At 62.7% G+C, this 21,341-nt stretch overlaps 1 protein-coding gene across 1 annotated transcript; it reads left to right on the forward strand.

Annotated features, from left to right (window-relative positions):
- The first annotated feature begins 694 nt into the window (after positions 1-694).
- Positions 695-16,805, forward strand: GRIN2C (glutamate ionotropic receptor NMDA type subunit 2C). Its single transcript, XM_045085942.1, has 12 exons — positions 695-5,499; positions 7,529-8,127; positions 8,456-8,570; positions 9,486-9,697; positions 9,856-10,018; positions 10,376-10,529; positions 11,804-11,929; positions 12,200-12,429; positions 12,800-12,960; positions 13,492-13,679; positions 14,630-14,862; positions 15,287-16,805. The coding sequence occupies exons 1-12, from the start codon at positions 5,101-5,103 to the stop codon at positions 16,385-16,387; spliced, it is 3,681 nt and encodes a 1,226-aa protein (XP_044941877.1). The 5' UTR covers positions 695-5,100; the 3' UTR covers positions 16,388-16,805.
- The last annotated feature ends 4,536 nt before the right edge of the window (positions 16,806-21,341 follow it).

A 21,341-nucleotide genomic window follows, 5' to 3' on the forward strand; every position in this document is an offset into this window, starting at 1 on the left:
GCGGGTTTCCCCCAGGCAGCTCTTGGCCCCGAGTGTCGGGTCTGGAGACACAGTCCTGGAGAAGGGAGATGGGACCCCGGGCGTCCCGCGCGCGGGCAGGCGAGGAGGGGCCTGGAGCGGCGGGGAGCGGGCGGCGGGGCGGGCCGGGGCGGGGCGGAGGCGGCGGGCCCCGGTGGGGCGGGCCCGCGCGGGCGGCGGCGAGCGCTCCGCCACAGCCGGCAGCCGAGCCCTGGGAGCCGGAGGCGCGCAGTGCAGCCCAGCCTGGGACGGAGCCCGGCGACGAGCGGACCCCGGGAGGGCGCGGGGGACGGGGCCGGGCCAGCCCGCCAGGCCGCGCCACGGACCCGGGCCCCGCGTTGCCCGGGCTCCGGTGCCCGCCGAGCTAGGACGAAGCGCGCCAGCGCGCGGGCGCCGAGGCGCCGGGACATGCAGCGCGCGGGAGGCGGCCGGCGCGGGCTCTCGGCGCGGGCGCAGCGCCCCTTCCCCCCGGTGAGTGGCGGGTGGCGAGCGGGGGACGCCAACTTCGCCGCCAACTTGGGGCTGGGCTCGGGCGCCGCGCGGGCAAGGACGGCGGAGACAGACGCGGGACTCCCGGGGACAGTCTGGCTGGCGCGCGGAGCCTGAGGAGGGGGCGGCCCGGGACCCGGGACCCTCGGGGACCGGGCCTGGGGTTCGGACCCGGGCGGGCGGAGGGGAGGGGAGGCGGGGAGGCCGAGGTGACAGGCGCGCGGCGGACGCGAGGGAAGGACGCGGGGTGAGGCGCCCAAGACGTTTGTCTCCCGGGTCGCCGAGCCCTCCAGCTCCTCCTTCTCGGGGCGTCGCGGCGCCGCGGGGGAAGGGGCGGTGCGGGGACGCGGGAGTCTGGGCCGCCGGCCCCCGCAACTGTTGCTGCTGGAAGCCGCCGAGGCGGGGAGCTGGGTCGGGGGCCGGGGGCCGCCACTGCGCGAAGGGGGCTGGAGAGGGCCTGGGCAGAGAGGACGAAAGGGGGCTGTCGGCGGCTCCGGGAGCGCGGCCCCCCGCTTTCCCGAGGTCTGCGGGGCACCTGCCGCGCGCCTCTCCCTTGACACCCCCGCCCCTTCCCGCGCGGCGAGTCCCCTCGATCTTTCTCCGCCACCCCCACCCCCAGCTCTCCTTCTCCCGCTCCTCTGCGCGGCAAAACGCTCCGTCCTCTGACCTCAGGGAATCAGCGCGGGCTTCACGGGGTGGTGGGGTCTGGCCGAGTACCGACCCAGCGCCCGGCGGACCCGGGCTCCGAGGGCGCAAAGGGACGGTTGGACGAAGAGGACCGTGGGGGAAGCGTGAGCCCCGGAGCGCTGGGCCCTGGCTGTCGCGCCAGCGGGTGCTCAGGTCTCCCGGGGCTTCGACGAGGATCCCCGACGGCGGGGAAGGGAAAGCCGGAGCCTCCTGCTGCGGAAAGCGTTTCGTGCCCAGGCCTAGGAGGGCAGGGCCAGGGACTTGTGAAGGCAAGGCACCAGGCAGCCAGAAAACCCCCAAGGGTGTGCCCCAGGACGCATAGGAAGGTCCTTCTGGGTGAGCGAAGCGGGGATCCCAGCTTTTTTGGGCGGAGTTTTTTGACACTCTCACCACCCTGGGTCCCAGCCTTGCTCACCCGGCGGGACTTCTGGCTCAGTCCCCCAGCCCTCCCGTGGTGGTACCGCCTTGGCTCAGTCTCCGACCCCGGGCCTCAGGGAAATCAAGGAAGGCTCATGTGCTCTATCTTGCTGCTCGTCTAGTTTCTGGCTGCGCCAGTCCGTTTCAAGTCTGCTCCTAAACTCCGAACTAAGAATTTGGATAGGAGCGTGAAGGGGACTCGATGGACTGGAAACCAGATTTCTGGGTTCGCCCCAAGGTCTGGTACCCCGCCCACAGACCGGCCGGCCTGGCAAGCTCCGTCCTCCACCGCCAACAACCTGCGCGGCTTGCGATGAGTGGTTTGAGGGGCCTAGGATCCCGCGACACCTGCGGGGAGGGGGTGGGGTGTAGCAGCGCGGTTGGGGGCGCGAACGTGGTGCCCAGTTTGGCCGCCAGGAGGCGTGGCACGGGTCCGGGAGCCCGGAGTCGCCGCCGCCGCCGCATCGCGAGTGTCCTTGAGCCGCGGGTGACGGTGGCTCTCGCCGCTCGCGCCCCGTCCTCCCGCGGGGGGAGCCTGATGCCACGTTCCCTATGAATTATTTATCGCCGGCCTAAAAATACCCCGAACTTCACAGCCCTAGTGTAAGAGATTCCTGCCAAGGGGAGGGGGCGGGGCGCCCCCCCGGGGGGCCGGGGTGGAATCAGCGGGGAGGGGGTGAGTTAATCTTGGAGGGAGACTTTGGTGCCGGCGCCAGTGGGAGCGAGATGCAGTGGCGGTCTACTTCCCTGACGCTTGGGTTCGGAATTTAGCTCAGCAAAAGTCGGAGGGAAGGAAACCCGACGGCAGAGTAGAGGCTGCTTGCCAAAGGGCAGTGGGCCCAACCGGCAGAGCAGCCCAGGTCCCCCTGCTCCCCTGAAGCAGAGCAGCTGGTGGGCGGGGCCCCTTCCTGGGGCCAAAGCTCCTGGCCTGGGAGAGGGGGGAGCCACTAGTGTCTGGGGTGTGAGTGCGCATGTGCGCACATGGGGGGTGGGGAGCCTGCCTGGGAATGGGGGTGAGGGGCTGAGTGTCGGCTAGAAGAGCCCTAAGCACATGCCGGTGCTCACTGAGCTCAAGGTGATGCCAGAGGTTTCAGAGGAATGACCGTTGCGACTGTCCCAGTGTTCATTTACTTAGCCCATTAGTGAAAGGTGGGAGACCGCGAGAGAGTGGGGACATAGATGCCCAACACTGAAGCGGCATAGCGGGGTGCTTCCCTGCCCAGGAGAGGTAAGGGAGACAATGGGTTGGTGTCCAGGTGTTTATGGGGGGCCTTAGTTATGGGATCAAGGTGTCTGGACTTACTCTGCGGGCACCCTGGAGCAGCTGTGCTGTGTGGGGAGGGGTGGAGAGGCCAGGACAATGTTTCAGACCAGGGGGGTGGGAGGGGGAGTGAGGTGGATGGGAGGTGGAACAGGTTGGAGCGCCAAGGCTGGGGGTAGGACCTTCCTGCCTTGTGGGGGAGGCTAGATGTCCTGTGGTGATAAGACTTTGGGCTCTGAATCTCTTTGAACCTGCCCTTTGCCCTCTGAAGCTCAGAGAGCCTTGCCGGATGGGGCCCCTCCCTCCAAGGTATTGTGTGATCACTCCTGGTGAGAGGCACAACCCGCCTTCTCAGCCCGAAGCCCAGACGACACCTTCCCATCAAGGGAATCTCTGGGGTGGTGCCCCCTTGGAGCCAGGGGTGGGCATGGCTCCTACCTCTGGAGTCATGTTGTCTAAAAGAAGCAACATGAGGGGCGCCTGGGTGGCTCAGTGGGTGAAAGAAGCAACATGAGAGCTGCAGGCGTCATTGTAAATTTTCCAGTGGCAACATTAGAAAGGGTAAAAAATAACACAGGTGAAATTAGTTCTAGTGGTATATTTTGTTTAACTCAGTGTATGTAAACTGTTATTCAACATGTCACCAATATAAAGAATATACATGAAATGCTTTATATTCTTTTTTTCACACTCAGTCTTCCATATCCACCATGTATTTGACACTGACCTCGAACCTTTGCTCAGATGAACCGCATTTCCGGTGCCCACAGTCACCTGTGACTGGCAGCTGCTGTTCTGGATGGCACAGACATGGAGCTGAGAGCTGGGAGGCAGAGATGAGGCAGACTTGGGGCTGTCCCCAGAGGCAGGGAACCTACCGGGAGTGGGCTGTGGGCAGCGATGGGCACAGAAAGTTCTGGGAGAGGGAGAAGAAAGCACAGCAGTGCCCTTTGCAGGTGTAACTTGAGGTCCCTGATTGGTAGAAGCTGAGGTGTCCTGTGGCCTGGCATGGTTTAGGTTCCAGTCCCAGACTCACACATGTCTCTGGGCTTATAGTCTAGGTCGGCGTACTAGGAAACCGTACATGGTGAGGTGGGGACAGGGGGAGATTTCAAGGCCCCCCGAAGTGAGCATTCATTCCCTCCCCTGCCAAAAATGCTGTCTTCTCAGCCCAGATTAAACCAGGTTCACCCTGGTCACCCTTTGGCTCTCTCCCGTTCAGAGGTTTCGCTGGGGCTGTGATGAAGATGGAGAAGGTGGCGTAGCTGTGGCCGGTGGCCAGCTGGGAGGGAGCGCTGCATCAGTGGGCAGCGCTCACCGGCTTGGCTGTTGGTTCCAATCCAAAGCCATGATGTTTATTTAGCGGGGATACATGTCACGCCCTTGGGTTAGGTCAAAAAAATCTTGCCCAGTGGCGATGGCCTGGGGAGGCAGCTCATGTGGGTTTCAGGGTTTCAGGAGACCCTGAACCCCGACCAAGTCCGTGGTATTGCACTCCTGTGGAATGGTTGCTCCTAGTTGAGGCCACAGAGGAAAGGTGGTCTGGTGGCCGGGAAGAGGGGTCTCTGTGCCACGCAGGGTCACACAGAGCAGGGTCCTCTGGATGTTAGGTTTGGTTTAGGATGGAGAATATGGAAGTAGGGCATGGAGCGTCACAGAAGCTGCCTTCCTTCCCCTGGATGTGGGGCTGTCGCCGCTAAGACGAGGACGCTGACAGCAGTGGGCAGCCTCTTTGCCGCTGTGAGGTACGTCTCGTGATTATTGCAAGAAAACCTACTTAAGTGACGTCGTCAGGATCACACAGCTAATAAGTGACACAGCTGGGACTTGAACTCAGGTCTGACTCAAATCTACGGACTTGGACACCAGACTAACCTTTTCAGGGTAACTTCCCGGGGCAGAACCCAGACAAGGTCTGGCCAAAGGTCTGGCCTTTCCAGTCAAGCATGTTGTTCAGCAGCAGAAGGGAAGTAATAAGCACCGGTGGGGGCGCAACATCCTTCCAGCCCCTACCCCTCCAGGCTGCGCTGGGGACACTCAGCTAACCTGTCTCTTCCTCTTTCTCTGTGTCTGGCTGTCCCTCCCTCTCTGGGCTTCTTTGTGGAGGGAGATTTTCCCCTCTTTTCTTTCCCTCCGGGTGTGTGTCTCTGACTCTGGCTTCCACCTCCTGTCTGCGCGCTCATCTTTTCTTTGTGGTCCCGCTCTCCCTGCAGGACGCCGCAGTGGACATGGGTGGCGCTCTGGGGCCGGCCCTGCTGCTCACCTCACTCCTTGGGGCCTGGGCAGGGCTGGGCCCGGGGCAGGGTGAGCAAGCCGTGACAGTGGCCGTGGTGTTCGGCAGCTCGGGGCCACCACACGCCCAAGTTCGCACCCGCCTCACCTCCCAGAGCTTCATGGACCTGCCTCTGGAGATCCAGCCGCTCACCGTGGGCGTCAACAACACCAACCCCAGCAGCCTCCTCACCCAGATCTGCGGGCTCCTCGGGGCGGCGCGCGTCCACGGCATTGTCTTTGAGGACAACGTGGGCACCGAGGCCGTGGCGCAGATCCTGGACTTCATCTCCTCCCAGACCCATGTGCCTATCCTCAGCATCAGTGGGGGCTCGGCTGTGGTCCTCACCCCCAAGGTGCCTGTCCAAACTCATGTCCTCTCACCCCTTGGGCCGGGAGCCAGGCTGGGGCTGCGGGAGTGGGGCTGAGGCTGGTGCAGGGAAAGACTTAGGTTCTGGGCCGCTGGGAAAGGGAGGTGGGGGCTGAGGGTGTGACATGGGCGAGCTGTGGGAATGCTGTTCCCATGTTCTAGAAGATAAACGTTCTGGGCTGCCTTCACATTGTGTCTGGATGAGGGGGTGTGGGTGGAGAGCTCATCTCTGGCTTTGGTGGGCAACCCTGGTCCCACTTCTCCGGTCTCTGCTTCTCCGGCCTTCCTTGGTCAAGCTCCAGACCCAGCAGCAGAGGGGCAGGCTGGGCAGAGAAGCTGATGCAGTTGACCAGCAGGGAGACCATCCCGTGGCAGGTCACCGTCCCAGGCACGGCGAAGGCGCGCCCTCACAGAGTTTGCATCCTGTGGGGAGAAAGTTCCAAACCCACATTGGTCTTCAGTCTCAGCTATCACCAGTGATCTAAAAGGAAAAACAGGATGCCGGGAGGGTCGAAGAGGGCCCCCATTTGGGTAGGGGGCTGGTCAGAGAAGGTTTCTTTAGAAATCATATTGAAGGCGTGGAGGATGAGAGAGAGTTGGCATGTTGTGTGGGGGTTGGGGAAGGGGGGACAGTGTTCCGGCCCGAGTCATCTGGTGGTGTGATGGCAGCCAGGTGGAAGGAGCTGGAGTTCTTGAGAGGAGGTTGGAGAGGAAGGTGAGATCCTGAGCACACAGGAAGATACTTGGTTTTTATCCTAAGTAATGGGGTGAGGGGTGCAAGATGATGTCGAGGGGAGAGACTGATCTGGTTTGCCTTTCTTTTATGATTACTTTTTATTATGGAGATATTTGAGCCTACATAGGAGAGTATAATGACCTCAGGAACCATCCAGCCTCTGCCAACCCCGCCCCACCCTTGCGTCACCGACTCCCCCCTCTTCTGTGTCATTGTGAGGCAAAACCTTATTGTCCCATCCGGAAGTACTTCTCTGTATATCTCTGATAAGAGCTTAAAAACGAAACCACCATCTATGATCTCATCTAAAAAACAAAATTCCTTAACGCCATCAACTACCCAGGCAGTGTTCAAATTTCCCCCACTGTTTCACAAACATCTGAATGCTTATTCTGAAATGCATTTGCTTGAAATCAAGAAACAAATCCGGTTTCCACTAGTGATTGGCTGATGCCGCTTCGGAGCCTCCATCTGTAGGCTCCTCCTGCATCTCTCTTTCTCTTGCAATTTGTTTGTTGGAGGAACTGGGTTACTTGTCCTGTAGGGTTGTCCTGGACTTGCTTTTTAAAAAGATTGGGACAGTCGTAGTGTGGTGAAATCCTGGGAGCCTGCAGGGTCAGCAGGGAGACCACAGTTGGGGGCGGGGGGGCATGGATTGTGTTAGCCCAGGCTCCAGCCGGCAGTGCCCTCTGCATTTGTGATGGTGGAGATGGTGGAGAGGAGGAACTTTCTCATCCCCAGGGCTCCGTGGAGGATGCTGTTTCCCCAGTTACCTTTGGACCAGACAGTAACTCTCAGCATGGTGGTTCTCTGCCTTAACAGGGTTTTAGAAAAACACAGACGCGCAGGGGCCCATCTCTGAGGTTCTGATTCAGCGGGTCTGAGGCAGCGCTTCCCAAACTGGCGGGCTCAAGAATCGCCTGAAAAGCTTGTTAAAATACAGATTCTTGGGCTCCATCCCCAGATTCTGATCCCAGGTGTGCGATGCGCCTGAGAATTTGCATTTCCAACAAGCTCCGCGGGGGCAGCGGACGCCGCGGGTCTTGGGTCCAGCATTGCTCGGGTGGGGGGCCGCTCGAGAGGCTTTAAAAGCCCTTCAGGTGATTCTAACGGGCAGCAGGGGTTAGGAACCACGTCGGGGGCGGGAGGCAGGTGTTGCGGCACAGGGGCTCGCGGGACGAGCCGAGTCTCGGTCAGGGGACGGAGGGCGGGAACGGCAGTTGGGGCGGGGCGCACCGCCCCCGCCCCGACTCAGGCCCCGCCCCCGCCCCGCCCCCAGGACCCGGGCTCCGCCTTCCTGCAGCTGGGCGTGTCCCTGGAGCAGCAGCTGCAGGTGCTGTTCAAGGTGCTGGAGGAGTACGACTGGAGCGCGTTCGCGGTGATCACCAGCCTGCACCCGGGGCACGCGCTCTTCCTGGAGGGGGTGCGCGCCGTGGCCGACGCCAGCTACCTGAGCTGGCGGCTGCTGGACGTGCTCACGCTGGAGCTGGGCCCGGGCGGGCAGCGCGCGCACATCCAGCGCCTGCTGCGCCAGATCGACGCCCCGGTGCTGGTGGCCTACTGCTCGCGCGAGGAGGCCGAGGTGCTCTTCGCCGAGGCGGCGCAGGCCGGTCTGGTGGGGCCCGGACACGTGTGGCTGGTGCCCAGCCTGGCGCTGGGCAGCACCGACGCGCCCCCCGCCGCCTTCCCCGTGGGCCTCATCAGCGTCGTCACCGAGAGCTGGCGCCTCAGCCTCCGCCAGAAGGTCCGCGACGGCGTGGCCATCCTGGCCCTGGGCGCCCACAGCTACCAGCGGCAGCATGGTGCCCTGCCCTCCCCGGCTGGGGACTGCCGTGGCCACCCTGGGCCTGTCAGCCCTGCCCGGGAGGCCTTCTACAGGTGGGCACCTGCCGAGGGCATGGGAGGGGGCACGGTGCTTCCAGGGACCTGGGCTGCACTGAGCTTGGGTTGGCTGGCCACACCTCCCACTAGCTGTGTGCCCCGGGGCCAAGTTACCTCACCTCTCTGAGCTTAGTTTCCACAACTGAAAAAGAAAGCCAGGTGTGAGGATGTGTCGGGGATGGGGAGGTTGTGTGTCAATACAGGAATAAGGTCACAGTCAGTGACACCTGGTGGTGGTGATGGCGGTGAGGTAGAAGGTGGGGGAGGGGGCCTCTGGTCCTAGGCAGGGCTGCAGGGACACCCTGGTTTCTCTCCCCCACCGCAGGCACCTACTGAATGTCACCTGGGAGGGCCGAGACTTCTCCTTCAGCCCGGGTGGGTACCTGGTACAGCCCACCATGGTTGTGATCGCCCTCAACCGCCACCGCCTCTGGGAGATGGTGAGAAGGGGGTGAGCCTGGGGTTCCTTGGTATCCTCTCACTTTGTCCCCAGCCCCTCTTGTCCCACAGCTGAGCAGAGGGTCCCTTCTGTCCTTCAGGCTGAGGCATCTGCACTGCATCAGGGTGGGTGAGGACCCTTGGCTCAGGGCTCCGACGGACCCTCACCTCCCTCCACCGTAGAACCTGTCAAGGGCTCAGCACCTAGTCCTGCCCCTGAGGGACTCACCCACAGCTGTGCTGGCCAGACAGACATGTGAACAAATAGAATTCGGGGAGATCAGTGCTTGAGGACAGATAAGTGCAAAGCGTTATGAGGGTACAGAGAAGGGCCAAAAATCAGTTCTACCTTCCAAGCAGAGAGCTGGGGAAGGATTTGAAGAATTTGGGACATTTGGGCTGTGCCCTGGAGGGTTGAGTGGCAGCCCATCAGGAAGGGAGACTAGCCTGGTGTATGTAGACAGAGGGGCAGAAGGGTTTGAGGCATTTTTAAGTGATGGTTTTGGGGTGTGGCGGCTGAAGAGGAAGAGTGGGGTGAAAGTGGTCAGGTGGACATGAGTGGGGAAGGCCTTGAGTACTGGGGGGAAGGACTTTATACTGAGGTCAGGGTTGGGGGAGTGGGGAGAGACAGGCTTGGGTCTGGGCTCCAGGATGTTGCTGCAGACCAGCAGCATTTTGGAGTCTAGATCGTAAAAGCGCAAGGACCGGAGGCTGGGAGGGGCTGCAGGGAGCCCTCCCTTCTGGTTCATGACCAGCGCCTTGACCCAACTCTCCTGCTCCCCCAGTGCTCCTGCCCCGGATGTCCCTAGATTAGGGAGGGGGATTCTTGGCCCTGGCAGGGCTCATCAGAGGCCCCACCTAGAGGGTGGGGAGATTTGGGCTGGAGGTCCCTGGCTGAAGCTGGTCACCCTTTGCAGGTGGGGCGCTGGGACCATGGCGTCCTCCACATGAAGTACCCGGTGTGGCCTCGCTATAGCGCGTCTCTCCAGCCTGTTGTGGACAGCCGGCACCTGACAGTGGCCACGCTGGAAGAGCGGCCCTTTGTCATTGTGGAGAGCCCTGACCCCGGCACGGGCGGCTGTGTGCCCAACACCGTGCCTTGCCGCAGGCAGAACAACCAAACCTTCAGGTCCGCGAGAATGTGCGGGAAGGCCCCGTGTGAGCTGTGTGCTGCCGCGCGATGGCAGCCGTGTGTGGTTTGTGCTTGGGTGAGGGGGGTTGGGGGCCATCTGCCAAACCGGGAGGAGCTGCGGGCTCTGACTTCTGGTGGTCTCTTGGTGGCAGCAGCGGTGACACAGCCCCCTACACCAAGCTTTGCTGTAAGGGTTTCTGCATTGACATCCTCAAGAAGCTGGCCAAGGTGGTCAAGTTCTCCTATGACCTGTACCTGGTGACCAATGGCAAGCATGGCAAGAGGGTTCGGGGCGTGTGGAACGGCATGATCGGGGAGGTAGGCCCGCCCCGAGGTCTACCTGAGCCCACCCCCCTGCTGGCTCGCCACCCCAGGCCCCACATTTTGCTCAGCCACTGCCTTGTTCCTGTGCTGGGGGTCAGTCAGGGCGGGGCCTGGGCCCAGCTCCCGAGGCTCCCTGGGCCCAGCTCCCTGGTCCCAGCTCGCAGGGAAGACGGGGTGTCACCAGTAATGTTCCCTGGGCTGGCCAGTACTTCTAGCGGAGCTCTGAGGACCCCAGATGGGACCAGCCGACTCAAGCCTGGGGGTGCTGGCAGGGTGGCTGGGGGAGGCTGGGGAGGGTGCTCCAGCTGGTGAGCCACGTCCTTCAACCCGGTCCGGCGCCCGTGGCCCCAGGTGTACTACAAGCGGGCAGACATGGCCATCGGCTCCCTCACCATCAACGAGGAGCGCTCCGAGATCGTGGACTTCTCTGTGCCCTTCGTGGAGACGGGCATCAGCGTGATGGTGGCCCGCAGCAACGGCACCGTCTCCCCGTCGGCCTTCCTGGGTGCGGCTCGGGGTGGGCAGGGAGGGCTCCGGGCTCTGAGGGGGATGCCTGGGAACAGGAAGATTGGGGCGGGCCTCAGGGGGTCAGCGTAGCGGTGGGTGCCTGAGGCTGCAGGAGCATAGGGCGCAGAGGGAAGAGGTGAAGCCCGTGTTCCATTCTGAGCCCGAGTGTCCGGTGAGGAGGGTGGGGGGGCCATTGTGAGGGGCAGGAAAGCTGGGAAGGCAGGCTGGCTTCGGGAGGCGCCTCCTGGGTAGGACACACTGGGGAGAAGCTCCACAGGGAGCAGGAGGAGCCGACCCAGAGAGTGGGAAGTGGTGCTAGTTTGTGGCTTAGTGGGAATTCAGCCTTTGTACCAAGACTCACACGAGCTGCTGGGGATGCGGCCATGGTCCTGGCTCACCAAGGGCCCTGTCAGAGGTAGTGGGACTTGCAGTGTGAGGTTTGCAGAGAGCCACGAGGACAGGCAAGCCAGGAGTAGAGAGAATCCCTGTCCTGATGCATGATTTTGAGCAAGTCACCGAAGCTCTCTGAGCAGGGTTCCTCAGCCACACACAGAGGATAACAGACCCCACCCTGCAGGACGGGCATTGCATCAGGGCACCTGCTTACGGCAGTGACGCCTCCTTGCCCAGGGAGACTGAACCCATCGAGCAGACTTGTCGGAGCAGCTCAGCTGGGCTGGGGCTCAACTGGGGCTCCCCGGCCCTGTCAGTAGGATCAAGAGTGAGATTTGATCTCAAAGACCCTGATTCCAGGCAGAACCAGCAGCTCGTCCACGCTGGGCCAGGCAGGGCACGTCCAGACCAGGAGTGTAGTTAGCAGTGCTGGCAGGCGAGGGCAGAGAGGGAATGAGAAAATGCCTTGGGCAAGCAGCCCGTGGTGGCTCTGCTCTGTGGCATCGGGCCAGGTGGGGAGGAGGAGGGGGAGGAGAATGGGGGATGGAGCAGGTTACAGGCCTCGCAGGCTGGGGAATGGGAAGGGAGGGGAGAGCACGCGGGGTGTAAAGTCTCTTTTTGTAAAGGAAGTTGTGGATGGGAGTGGGAGGCAGGGGTGATGGGATCCTGTCCCAGGGAAGAGAGGAGAGGAGAGCCTGACCTCCCTCTGTGCGGGTGTTCTCTCCTGGGCTCTGCTGCTCTGAGAGTCAGAGACCCCTTGGCTCAGTCCTCGGGGCTGATGGCCCTCCACTCTGATGGGCACCTGCCTGCACCCGGTGCTCTGGCTTTGGGTGGGAGGGATGGTAGCGAGGCCTCTGAGCCGCCTCGCTCTGTTCCCAGAGCCCTACAGCCCTTCCGTGTGGGTGATGATGTTCGTTATGTGTCTCACTGTGGTGGCCATCACGGTCTTCATGTTTGAGTACTTCAGCCCGGTCAGCTACAACCAGAACCTCACCAGTGGCAAGAGTAAGCTCTCAGCCGGACCTGGGAGGGGGGCGCCCGCCATGGGGTTGGGATGGAGGGGTGGGGCTCAGGGCTGCAGGGGCCCCCTGCAGAGAAGGCTGGATCTTGGGGGAGGTCTCTGGCTTGTGGTCAACCAGCAGGGGCCAATCAGATACATGAAAAAGAGAAACAAGGTGGGTTGGGTCGCCCTGGAGTGGGGATGGCTGGGGTTGGGGCCCCCCCCAGGACAGAGTGAAGACCCGAGTCCCTCTGTGCTCACCCTCTCACTCCCAGAGTCGGGGGGCCCGTCCTTCACCATCGGCAAGTCTGTGTGGCTGCTGTGGGCGCTGGTCTTCAACAACTCGGTGCCCATCGAGAACCCCCGAGGCACCACCAGCAAGATCATGGTCCTAGTCTGGGCCTTCTTTGCTGTCATCTTCCTCGCCAGCTACACCGCCAACCTTGCTGCCTTCATGATCCAGGAGCAATACATTGACACTGTGTCCGGCCTCAGTGATAAGAAGGTCCTGGGGCCACCACTAGCAGAGGGCAGGGGCTGCCGGGAAAGGGGGGTGTCTGGGACCCAGGAGGGGAACCTGAAATGGAGCAGGGAGCAGGAAGGAGTTGGGAGCCTGGTGAGGAGAGGCTGGGGCGTGCGGTGTGTGGGTGGAGAGCTCAGGTCCACTGAGTGACTTTGGGTAAGTTTCTTTTTGACCTGGCCTCAGTGTCGCCCTGTGTAAAACACAGGGGTGGCCTGGACAGTTTCTTGGGCTCTTGTGCCCTCATTAAGCAGGTGCAAAACCCAGGGCTAGGCCTAGGGGACAGGGTCGGGGAGGGTTGATGCCTGCAAGGCTGGACGGAGGGTGATGAATGGCGCCTGCCCTCTGCCCACAGTTTCAGCGGCCTCAAGATCAGTACCCACCCTTCCGCTTTGGCACGGTGCCCAATGGCAGCACGGAGCGGAACATCCGCAGCAACTACCGAGACATGCACACCCACATGGTCAAGTTCAACCAGCGGTCCGTGGAAGACGCCCTCACCAGCCTCAAGATGGGGTGGGTCCTCCGCTCTGCACCCACCCTCTGACTTCTCTACCCATATGTCTCCCTGTTGGCCAGCCTCAGCTCTGGTCCTTCCTAAGAGATGCAAGGTGGGGACATTGAGGCTGGGGTGTCCTGAAGGATTCCTGGGGAAGGGGGTAGGGAGGTCTTGGGACAGAGTAAACTTTCAAGCAAAACTGGATGCCCACTGTGTGGCCGAGAGATGCAGCTGAGGTCTTGACCAGGGTTCAGCCTTGGCCTGAGGTGGTGGTTGTGACCTTCTTACGGTCCTAAGGGCATGGAGGGGCCGGGAAGAGAGGGCCTGTCCTCTGGGGGTAGAGTTCCCTGGTCTCTCTGAGAGGAGCGTAGGTGGGGTCCCTGAGCTATGGAGAGGGCTCTTTTCTGTATCCAGGACCCAGGAGAACCAGAGAAGGCTCTTCCCACCCATCCCTCCTGGTCAGTGCCCAACAGGCTCCTATGGCCCAGCTCATTGTCAGGCCCCAGGTTTGGTGTCCCCACCTCACATGACCCCTGACCTGTCCCCAGGAAGCTGGACGCCTTCATCTATGATGCTGCTGTCCTCAACTACATGGCGGGCAAGGATGAGGGCTGCAAGCTGGTCACCATTGGCTCTGGCAAGGTCTTTGCTACCACTGGCTATGGCATCGCCATGCAGAAGGACTCCCACTGGAAACGGGCCATAGACTTGGCGCTCCTGCAGTTCTTGGGGGATGGTGGGTGCTGCTGCTGGGGGCTTGGGGCCCTGGGTGGGCCATGGAAGCTGAGGCGGGGACAGCTGCCTGATGGCTGGTCAGCATCTCCATTACTGGTCTCTGAGTTCCAGGGCCTGTGGGCAGGAAGAGGTCTCTGGGAGTGAGAGCTGGGCCTGTGGGTGGAGGTATCTGGAGGGACTGCCTGAAGACCTGGGGAAGGGGTGGGCTTGCCAGGAGGGCGTGGACGAGAGGACTACACGAGAGTCTCTCGGAAGGGCAGGAAGACAGGAGGAAGCTCAGGCCACACGCTGGGGCTATGGGAGGAGGCTCAGATCCTTTCATTTTTCTCTAGATCCCTCTCAACCATTTCCATCTTGAGATCACCTAGGGTAGTGCCAAGGGCCTGCCCAGTCCCAGAGCCGGGGCCCAGGCTTGCCTTGGTACCAGCGGCTCACACGTGTAAGCAGTCCACAACCTGTGGACCTGTTCAGTCCACTGTTCAGTCCAGCTGAAACTGCCCCCAAACCCAGAGGCTTCAGTGCCATAAGATAAAGTTTTCCATCAGTATCACAGAATGAGAATGATGGGAATGAAGGTGCTGTGGTGTCCTCAGGAACCTAGGCCTTTCGTCTCTGTGCGCCCAGCTCTGTGCCTGGCATGGAGATACCCAATAAGTTTCACCTGGAAGTGAATGATAACATCGACCCAGTCAGCAAACTCTTCCTGGGTCTGTGGCAGGGCGGGGGAGTGGGGGTGGGCATGGCAAAGGCAAATCTCACCTACCCCAGCCCCCCACTGTGCTTTCCTTTCTTCCTGCTCATTGACAACCCCCAACCCCCACCCCCCCTCCTTCTGCCCCCCGCTGGGCTAGATCCCTGGTTGGTCCTGCAAGGGGGGGGGGCACCCTGGTGAGCCCCGGGAGGGTCTTTCCTGAGCCGGGCGTGTCCCCCTGCCATCCCCACCCTTGCCAGGGGAGACCCAGAAGCTGGAGACAGTGTGGCTCTCAGGGATCTGCCAGAACGAGAAGAACGAGGTGATGAGCAGTAAGCTGGACATCGACAACATGGCGGGCGTCTTCTACATGCTGCTGGTGGCCATGGGGCTGGCCCTGCTGGTCTTTGCCTGGGAGCACCTGGTCTACTGGAAACTGCGCCACTCAGTGCCCAGCACACCTCGGCTGGACTTCCTGCTGGCCTTCAGCAGGGTGGGTGGCGCCACCCCGCCCCAGGCAGGCCCCTGCTTTAGGGGCACCCACCCAGTTAAGGCAGAGCTGGCCACAGCCCCACTTACCGATGTAAAAACCGAGGGTCTGCCAGCATCACACAGCAGATGAGAAGCAGAACCGCTCTGCCGCAGGCGGGGCAGGATCTCGGAGCCCGGCTGACCGGGTCCGAACCCTCACTGCTATTGACAAGCTGTGTGCCTTTCGGAGGAGAACCTCTTGGAGCCTCAAGCTGCTCCTGGGCAATTGCGCTCACAGTGGCCCAGTGCCAGGCGCATAGGAGGCGCTGAACAAATGTTAGTTGCTTCCTAGAACTTAGGGACGACTGGGCTGGTGCTTGGACCGGAAGGTGGGCGGTCCCCGAGCGGGGCTGGCCGCTCACGGCTGTCTCTTCCCGGCTACCCAGGGCATCTACAGCTGCTTCAGCGGGGTGCAGAGCCTGGCCAGCCCCGCGCGGCCCCCCAGCCCGGACCTGACCGCCGGCTCGGCCCAGGCCAGCGTGCTCAAAATGCTGCAGGCGGCACGCGACATGGTGACCACGGCGGGCGTGAGCAGCTCCCTGGACCGCGCCGCGCGCACCATCGAGAGTTGGGGAAGCGGCCGCCGCGCGCCCCCGCCGCCCGCTTGCCCCGGCCCGCGGCCGCCCACCCCCGGCCCGTCCCCCGAGCCCAGCCCCACGGGCTGGGGACCAGCAGGCGGGGGCCGCGCCGCGCCGGGGCGCAGAGCCCCGCAGCCCCCGGGCCGCCCCCCGACGCCCAGGCCGTCGCTGCCCGACGTCTCCTGGGTGTCGGGCTGGGCCGCTCGGGAGGCGCGGCGGCAGTTGCCGGCCGGGCGCGGCGGGCGGCTCCTTTCGGGCTCCGAGCGGCGCGCGCTCCCAGAGCGCCCCCTGTCTCCGCAGCGCTGCCACTACAGCTCCTTCCCTCGAGCCGACCGGTCTGGGCGCCCCTTCCTCCCGCTCTTCCCGGAGCCCCCCGAGCCGGAGGACCTGCCGCTACTCGGGCCGGAGCAGCTGGCTCGGCGGGAGGCCCTGCTACGCGCGGCCTGGGCCCGGGGCTACCGCCCGCGCCACGCTTCCCTGCCCAGCTCGGTGGCGGAGGCCTTCGCCTGGCCCAGGTCTCTGCCCTCGGGGTGCGGCCACCCGGCCTGCGCGCACTTGGTGCAGGCGCCGGCGATGCGGCTGCCGTCCTACCGGGAGGCCTGCCAGGAGGGCGTGTGGGCCAGGGTGCCCGCCTGGTCGCACAGACAGCACGCCTGCCTGCACGCCCACGCCCACCTGCCGCTTTGCTGGGGGGCCGTGTGCCCCCCTCTGCCCCCCTGTGCCAGCCACAGCCCCTGGCTCACTGGGGCCTGGGGGCCTCCGGGGCACAGGGGCAGGACCCTGGGGCTGAGCACAGGCTACAGGGACAGTGCGGGGCTGGAAGAGGTCAGCAGGGTGGCCTGTGGGACACACGGCTTCCCTGGACCTTGTACCTGGAGGCGGATCTCCAGCTTAGAGTCAGAAGTGTGAGGCATCAACCACGGTGGTTCCTGGTCAGCTGGATTGTCTGCCTGGCGCTGTCAGGGTTAATGGGGCAGGTGTCGTGGACTTTTCTGGCTTCTGCCTTGAAATCCTGGCTGTGGGCCCCCAGCGACAGATGTCTTCCACGGTCGGTTCGGTGACCTCGGCAGTCTCAGGTCCTGGCGTGGGCGGGGGGACTCTTGCTGTCCTCACATGCAAAGCCCTTCCCACCTGTCCTGGAATCACCAGGAGCAGTGGGCTCTCCCTGACCCGCTCGTAGCTGTTCTTGGTCCTGATTGCTGGGGGCCTGCTGTTGGGGAGCATGGAGACTGGAACCCCAGGGTTGGGGCAGGGCTGTCCCATTCCTTGCTCTCCCTGTCCGGAGTTTCTTCTCAGAGCATCTGGGGGCATTAAACAAATCTTTTACAACCCACTGGTCCTGGCTGCCTCATTCGGCCTCCCTGCGGGGGCGCACCACAGCCCGCAGGCAATAGGAGCACACTGGGGGTGTCCCAGGGGTGTCTGCCTAGGGAAGGTGAGCAGCTCCCTCTGGAGGAGTATCTGGGAGAGGAGGCCGTGGGTGGGCTCCGCGCAGCAGAAGCCACTTGGTATTCAGTGGCAGCTCCGAACGGCCCTGGAGCTGGATGTGACAAATGTGCTCAGCGTGGGGGCTCAGGTGGCAATGGACACAGTTCATCCTTCAATCTCCTTGAAGAGAGGCTCATGCCAGGGGCTGTGGGTGTCCTGCCTTGCCAGGGGTCCACATGGGAGCCTGACGGCTAGCGGTGGGAACGGGAGGTCTGCTGTGGGGAGCCTCCTGGGCTCTCCTGGGCCCTGACTGACCTGCCGGCCCTGCAAGTCCGGCACAGGCAGCTTCTGCGATCAGACATGGCTCGGCTCTGCTGGTGCTGGGGCTCCTCGTGGGGGGTCAGAGCCCCAGGTCAGAGAATCTGCCCGATGTCTCAGTCCTTCATCCTCCCTCTGGGCTCCCCGCCCTGCTCCCTGCCCCCACGTCCTTGCTCTGTCACTTGTCATCATTTCGGGACCATGTAGAAGGATGGCTCTTGCTTACAATTTCCAATGCTTTCCCACCTCTCGTGTCGTTCATCTCCCACAACGACCCTGTGCTGCAAACGAGCCTGCATTCTCCCACTCATTCCACAAACACGGTGTGACTGGTGCCGTCACACCTCGGCTCGTGTGAACAGGGAAAGCCTGAGGCCTTGCTGTCCTTGACAAGTAGGGGGAGGCAGCGCAGAAACTACCTCCATGTAACAGGGAGGGGCCAGGGAGGGGCAGTGCTCAAGGCCAACACCACGAGCAGCCACTGCCCCTGCCCTGTGCCCTTCCCCACACAGCTCTTGTGTTTCCTGGGCTCCAAGTAGTCCATGACTGCAGATGAGGCCACGAAACTGGTTTTTTTTTGTTTGGTTTTAGGCACGAGAACAGCTGAAACGGTGGAGTGAGAGAAACGTTTTCTTAAGATTTATTTATTTACGAGAGAGAGAAACTTTAGCAAACCCTGCAGAGTGTGGAGCCTGGCGCGGGGCTTGATCTCATGACTCTGAGATCATGACCTGAGCCTAAACTAGGAGTCAGACCCTTAACTGACAGCGCCACCCAGGCGGCGCCCCTGGACTGGGGGAAATTTCTAACACTGCTCCTTTCCCGGCTGGACAGCCGGACTCCGCCATGGATGGGTGGCCCCGTCCATTACAGGCAATGTCATGTCCTCTGCCCTGTGGATTTTCCAGGTCTCAGCCACAGGTGGTAAATGTGGGTCTAGGTGAGTGCTCGAGGCTAGCGCCCTGGGAGTTGACCTTGACTATAGCGGCGGGTGGTGAGACAGTTAACTGCTGGCTACCGGGCCCCGGACCCGACGGACCCCTCCAGCTTCCTGACTCTGAGCACAGCTCTGGCTGGAGGGCTGCAGCCGGTGGGCTGGGAGGAGTCTGGAGGTCCAGGCTGCTCTCCGCTCACTGCCCAAGATCATTAATAACCAAGAACTGGAAAGATAATTAAAAGCCAAATGTGAAGCTGAGCCTGCTGCTGACTGGCTCCGAGGAGGGGCCAGTCTTGCTCCTGGAGCCAGGCTCTTGGCTGCTTCGTTCCTGCTCTAGGAATGTGTTCTGGGGAAAAGCGAGCCCCACGGGAAGTGGAGGCAGGGAGGTCGCCTCGCCCAGGTTCAGAGCCTGCTTGGTCTGGCTCCCCAGCCTCCTGCTCAGAGCCGTGGTGCTCCCTGCACCTCTGCGGGAGGACCGAGAAGGGGCCCTGCACCACGGAGGGGGGCAGAAAGCCCGCCAGGGGAGAGGAAGGGAGCCGCGTCGCACGGCCACGGACGAGCAGTCGTCATAAACGAGGTCCGTGCAGCACAGAGCAAGCTGAGTCCGCCCCGACACCACACACCTCCATGCTGGCTTTTTCTCTGGGTGGGACACGCGGGGAGGGAGGCCTCCGTCACCCGTCCCAGCGGCAGGAGCTCCGGTGTCACCCCGCTGCTGCGTGCCTGCTTCCCTGACCGGCTTTCCTGAGAGGCTCATTGGCCGCCCCACCGCTCTCCTGGGGCCTGTGAGTGGGCAGGCGGCGCAGGGCTTCGCCAAGGGCGGGCCTGATGGCCTCGAGCAGGACACCTGGGCTTCAGTCCTGGCGCCAGAACTCTCCAGCTGGGCCTCAGTTTGGCTCTTCAGTTCCTGGAGCCAGAGAGAGACCACTTTCTCCCCTAAAGCCCTCTAGACCCTGAAGAATTCAGACCAGTGTCCCGTTTCGAATCGTAGCAGGCAGTTGCCACAGACAATTCCTCAGGAGGCTAAGAAACCAGCAGGTGCCGGGGACCCAAACCAGGGTCTCCGGTGACTCCTGGGTGTGTGGCGACGAGCACAGTTATGGCTGGCAAGTGACAAGAGAGCCGAGCGTCAGGACTAAGAGCTTTGTCGAGCACTTTATTGAGCACTTCAGTTCCCACAACTGGTCAGCGCGGCAGGTCCTGTCCCCCCCACCCCCCATCACACAGGGCGGGGAGGGGCATGGAGGCTCGGCCCTGCAAGCGGCAGCTCCAGCTTCTTGATCCACGTTCTCAATCCCCGAATTACACCAAGGTTCACGCGGAAAGCACCCAGCACTGTGCCTGGCACACACCAGGCCCTCGGGAAGCTCTTCTCCCTTTGTCCCACAGACACCATGAGCCCCAGCCCCGGGCCGGGGGAGAAGGTTTGCAAAGCTCGCTCCTGCAGTCCTGGGTCTCGGCTTCAGAAGAGCAGCTTTGCAGTGGCTGTTAGCACGGCCCACCCGGGGTCAGCCCTTCCCGGGAATCCGACGCCAGGTGGAGGACAGGTGGGGACAAGCACGACAAGCGCGGTCACACAGCCCCAGGGCCTGGTCCTGCCAGGCTCCACCCCAGGGCTGGATTCCCGGGAGCCGGGGTGCAGCCCCCCCGCCCCCCCCGCTCCAACACTCCGACCTCAGTCTGCCCATTGCTGAGGCTGCTCCGGGCCCCCATGTGGCGAGAACAGCTGTGTCACTAAGGGCCTGGCAAGGTGCCCGCGGCCCACCTTCCACCACGCAGCAGTGCCTCCCAGCCTGTCACCGGCCATCTGCCCCGTCCATGAGCCGGCGGCCGCCTCTCTGGCCTCAGGTGAGGGAACAGGCAGGAGCCACTGGTGCCAAGGCCCAAAGGAACACGGACTCCCGCCTTGGCCTCGCCTGCCCTTGGGGCCAGTCTGGATGAAAGGCACCAGGTGGAGGCTGTAGAGTGTATGCGCTGCTCCCCCGCCTCCTCTGTGGCCTCCTCCTCGGCCCTCCGTGCCACTGACCCGGGGGGCCCAGCTGTAAAATGGAGGTCACGACCCGACTCGCCCACCTGACCACCCCAAAGGAAGCACTTGCAGCCGCGCGTGAACAGGCATCACCGGGCTCTGTCTGCTGCTGGGGTCCTCTCCCTCACCCGGAGGGAGGAAGACGACCTCATCTGACCTCCAGGTGGTCAGACAGCGGGTGAACGCCGAGGAGCAAAGGAGCCCAGACAGCAGCCATGGCGAGCACCCGGGCTCACCGTCAGAGACGTGGCCACCCACGGCGGATTCGGTCCCTCCAGGCCCGGGGCTGCCGGGCTGGAGGCGGGGCACCCGACTGTACTGCTGTGTTCCTCCAGACTGTCCTATAAATCAACCTGGGCTTTATCATGCTAATAAATTCATGTCCAATATTTGGTTTGGAGCCTGGGGTGGCAGAATGACTTAATTTGCTTTGCCCTTAAGCAAGAGGGGATGTAACTGGGGAGGGCTACGTACGGATGTTTTGTGTTTCTCGCCAGCAGCGGGGCAGCTCCAGGGAGGGCCACTGAGTGCCTGCCCTTCCCCACCCCCCGGGAGCCCTCCCCGCTCTGCCCCCCGGGGGCTGGGGCCTCCCAGGAAGAAGCCACCGTGGCAGATGCGGAACGGTGGTCTTGTTTTCACATGGATGGAAAATCACAATACTTGGGGACAGACTAAGATGCATGACAAGAGTGAGAACGCAGACCACGGCCAATCACACACAGCCCCGGGCTCTCCCAAGCTACGGAGGCCGTGGCGGGGGGCATGGACTCCCCAGTTCCTACATATCCCAGGTCTTCCTCCCTCTCCTTCCGAGACCACCAGGGGCCCCAGGAGAGCCAGTGCGGTCACTCTGTCCAAGGAATGAACACCGCGCGGTGCAGGAAGCTATGAAGGTTCCCAAATGTGGGCTGAGCAAGGCACTGAAATCAAAGGGGGGGGGGTGTTGGGGACCTGAGACCCCACCCCAGACAGGCAGCTCCAGGTCAAGCTGCTCTGGGCTCCAGGACAGGTGGGCCAGGCCCAGGGCTGGGGGCACGCCAGGGAGGGTCAGGAAGGACCCCCAGGTCCTGAAGCAGAAGGCACATTGAAAATGCAGAGTTCACTAGTCACCTGGGTTTCCACGAAGGCTGGCCCAGCAGACGCATGCGTGC

Source organism: Mustela putorius, unplaced genomic scaffold (genome assembly GCF_011764305.1).
Source record: "Mustela putorius furo isolate JIRA1106 unplaced genomic scaffold, ASM1176430v1.1 tig00000873_pilon_pilon_pilon, whole genome shotgun sequence".
Lineage (NCBI taxonomy): Eukaryota > Metazoa > Chordata > Mammalia > Carnivora > Mustelidae > Mustela > Mustela putorius.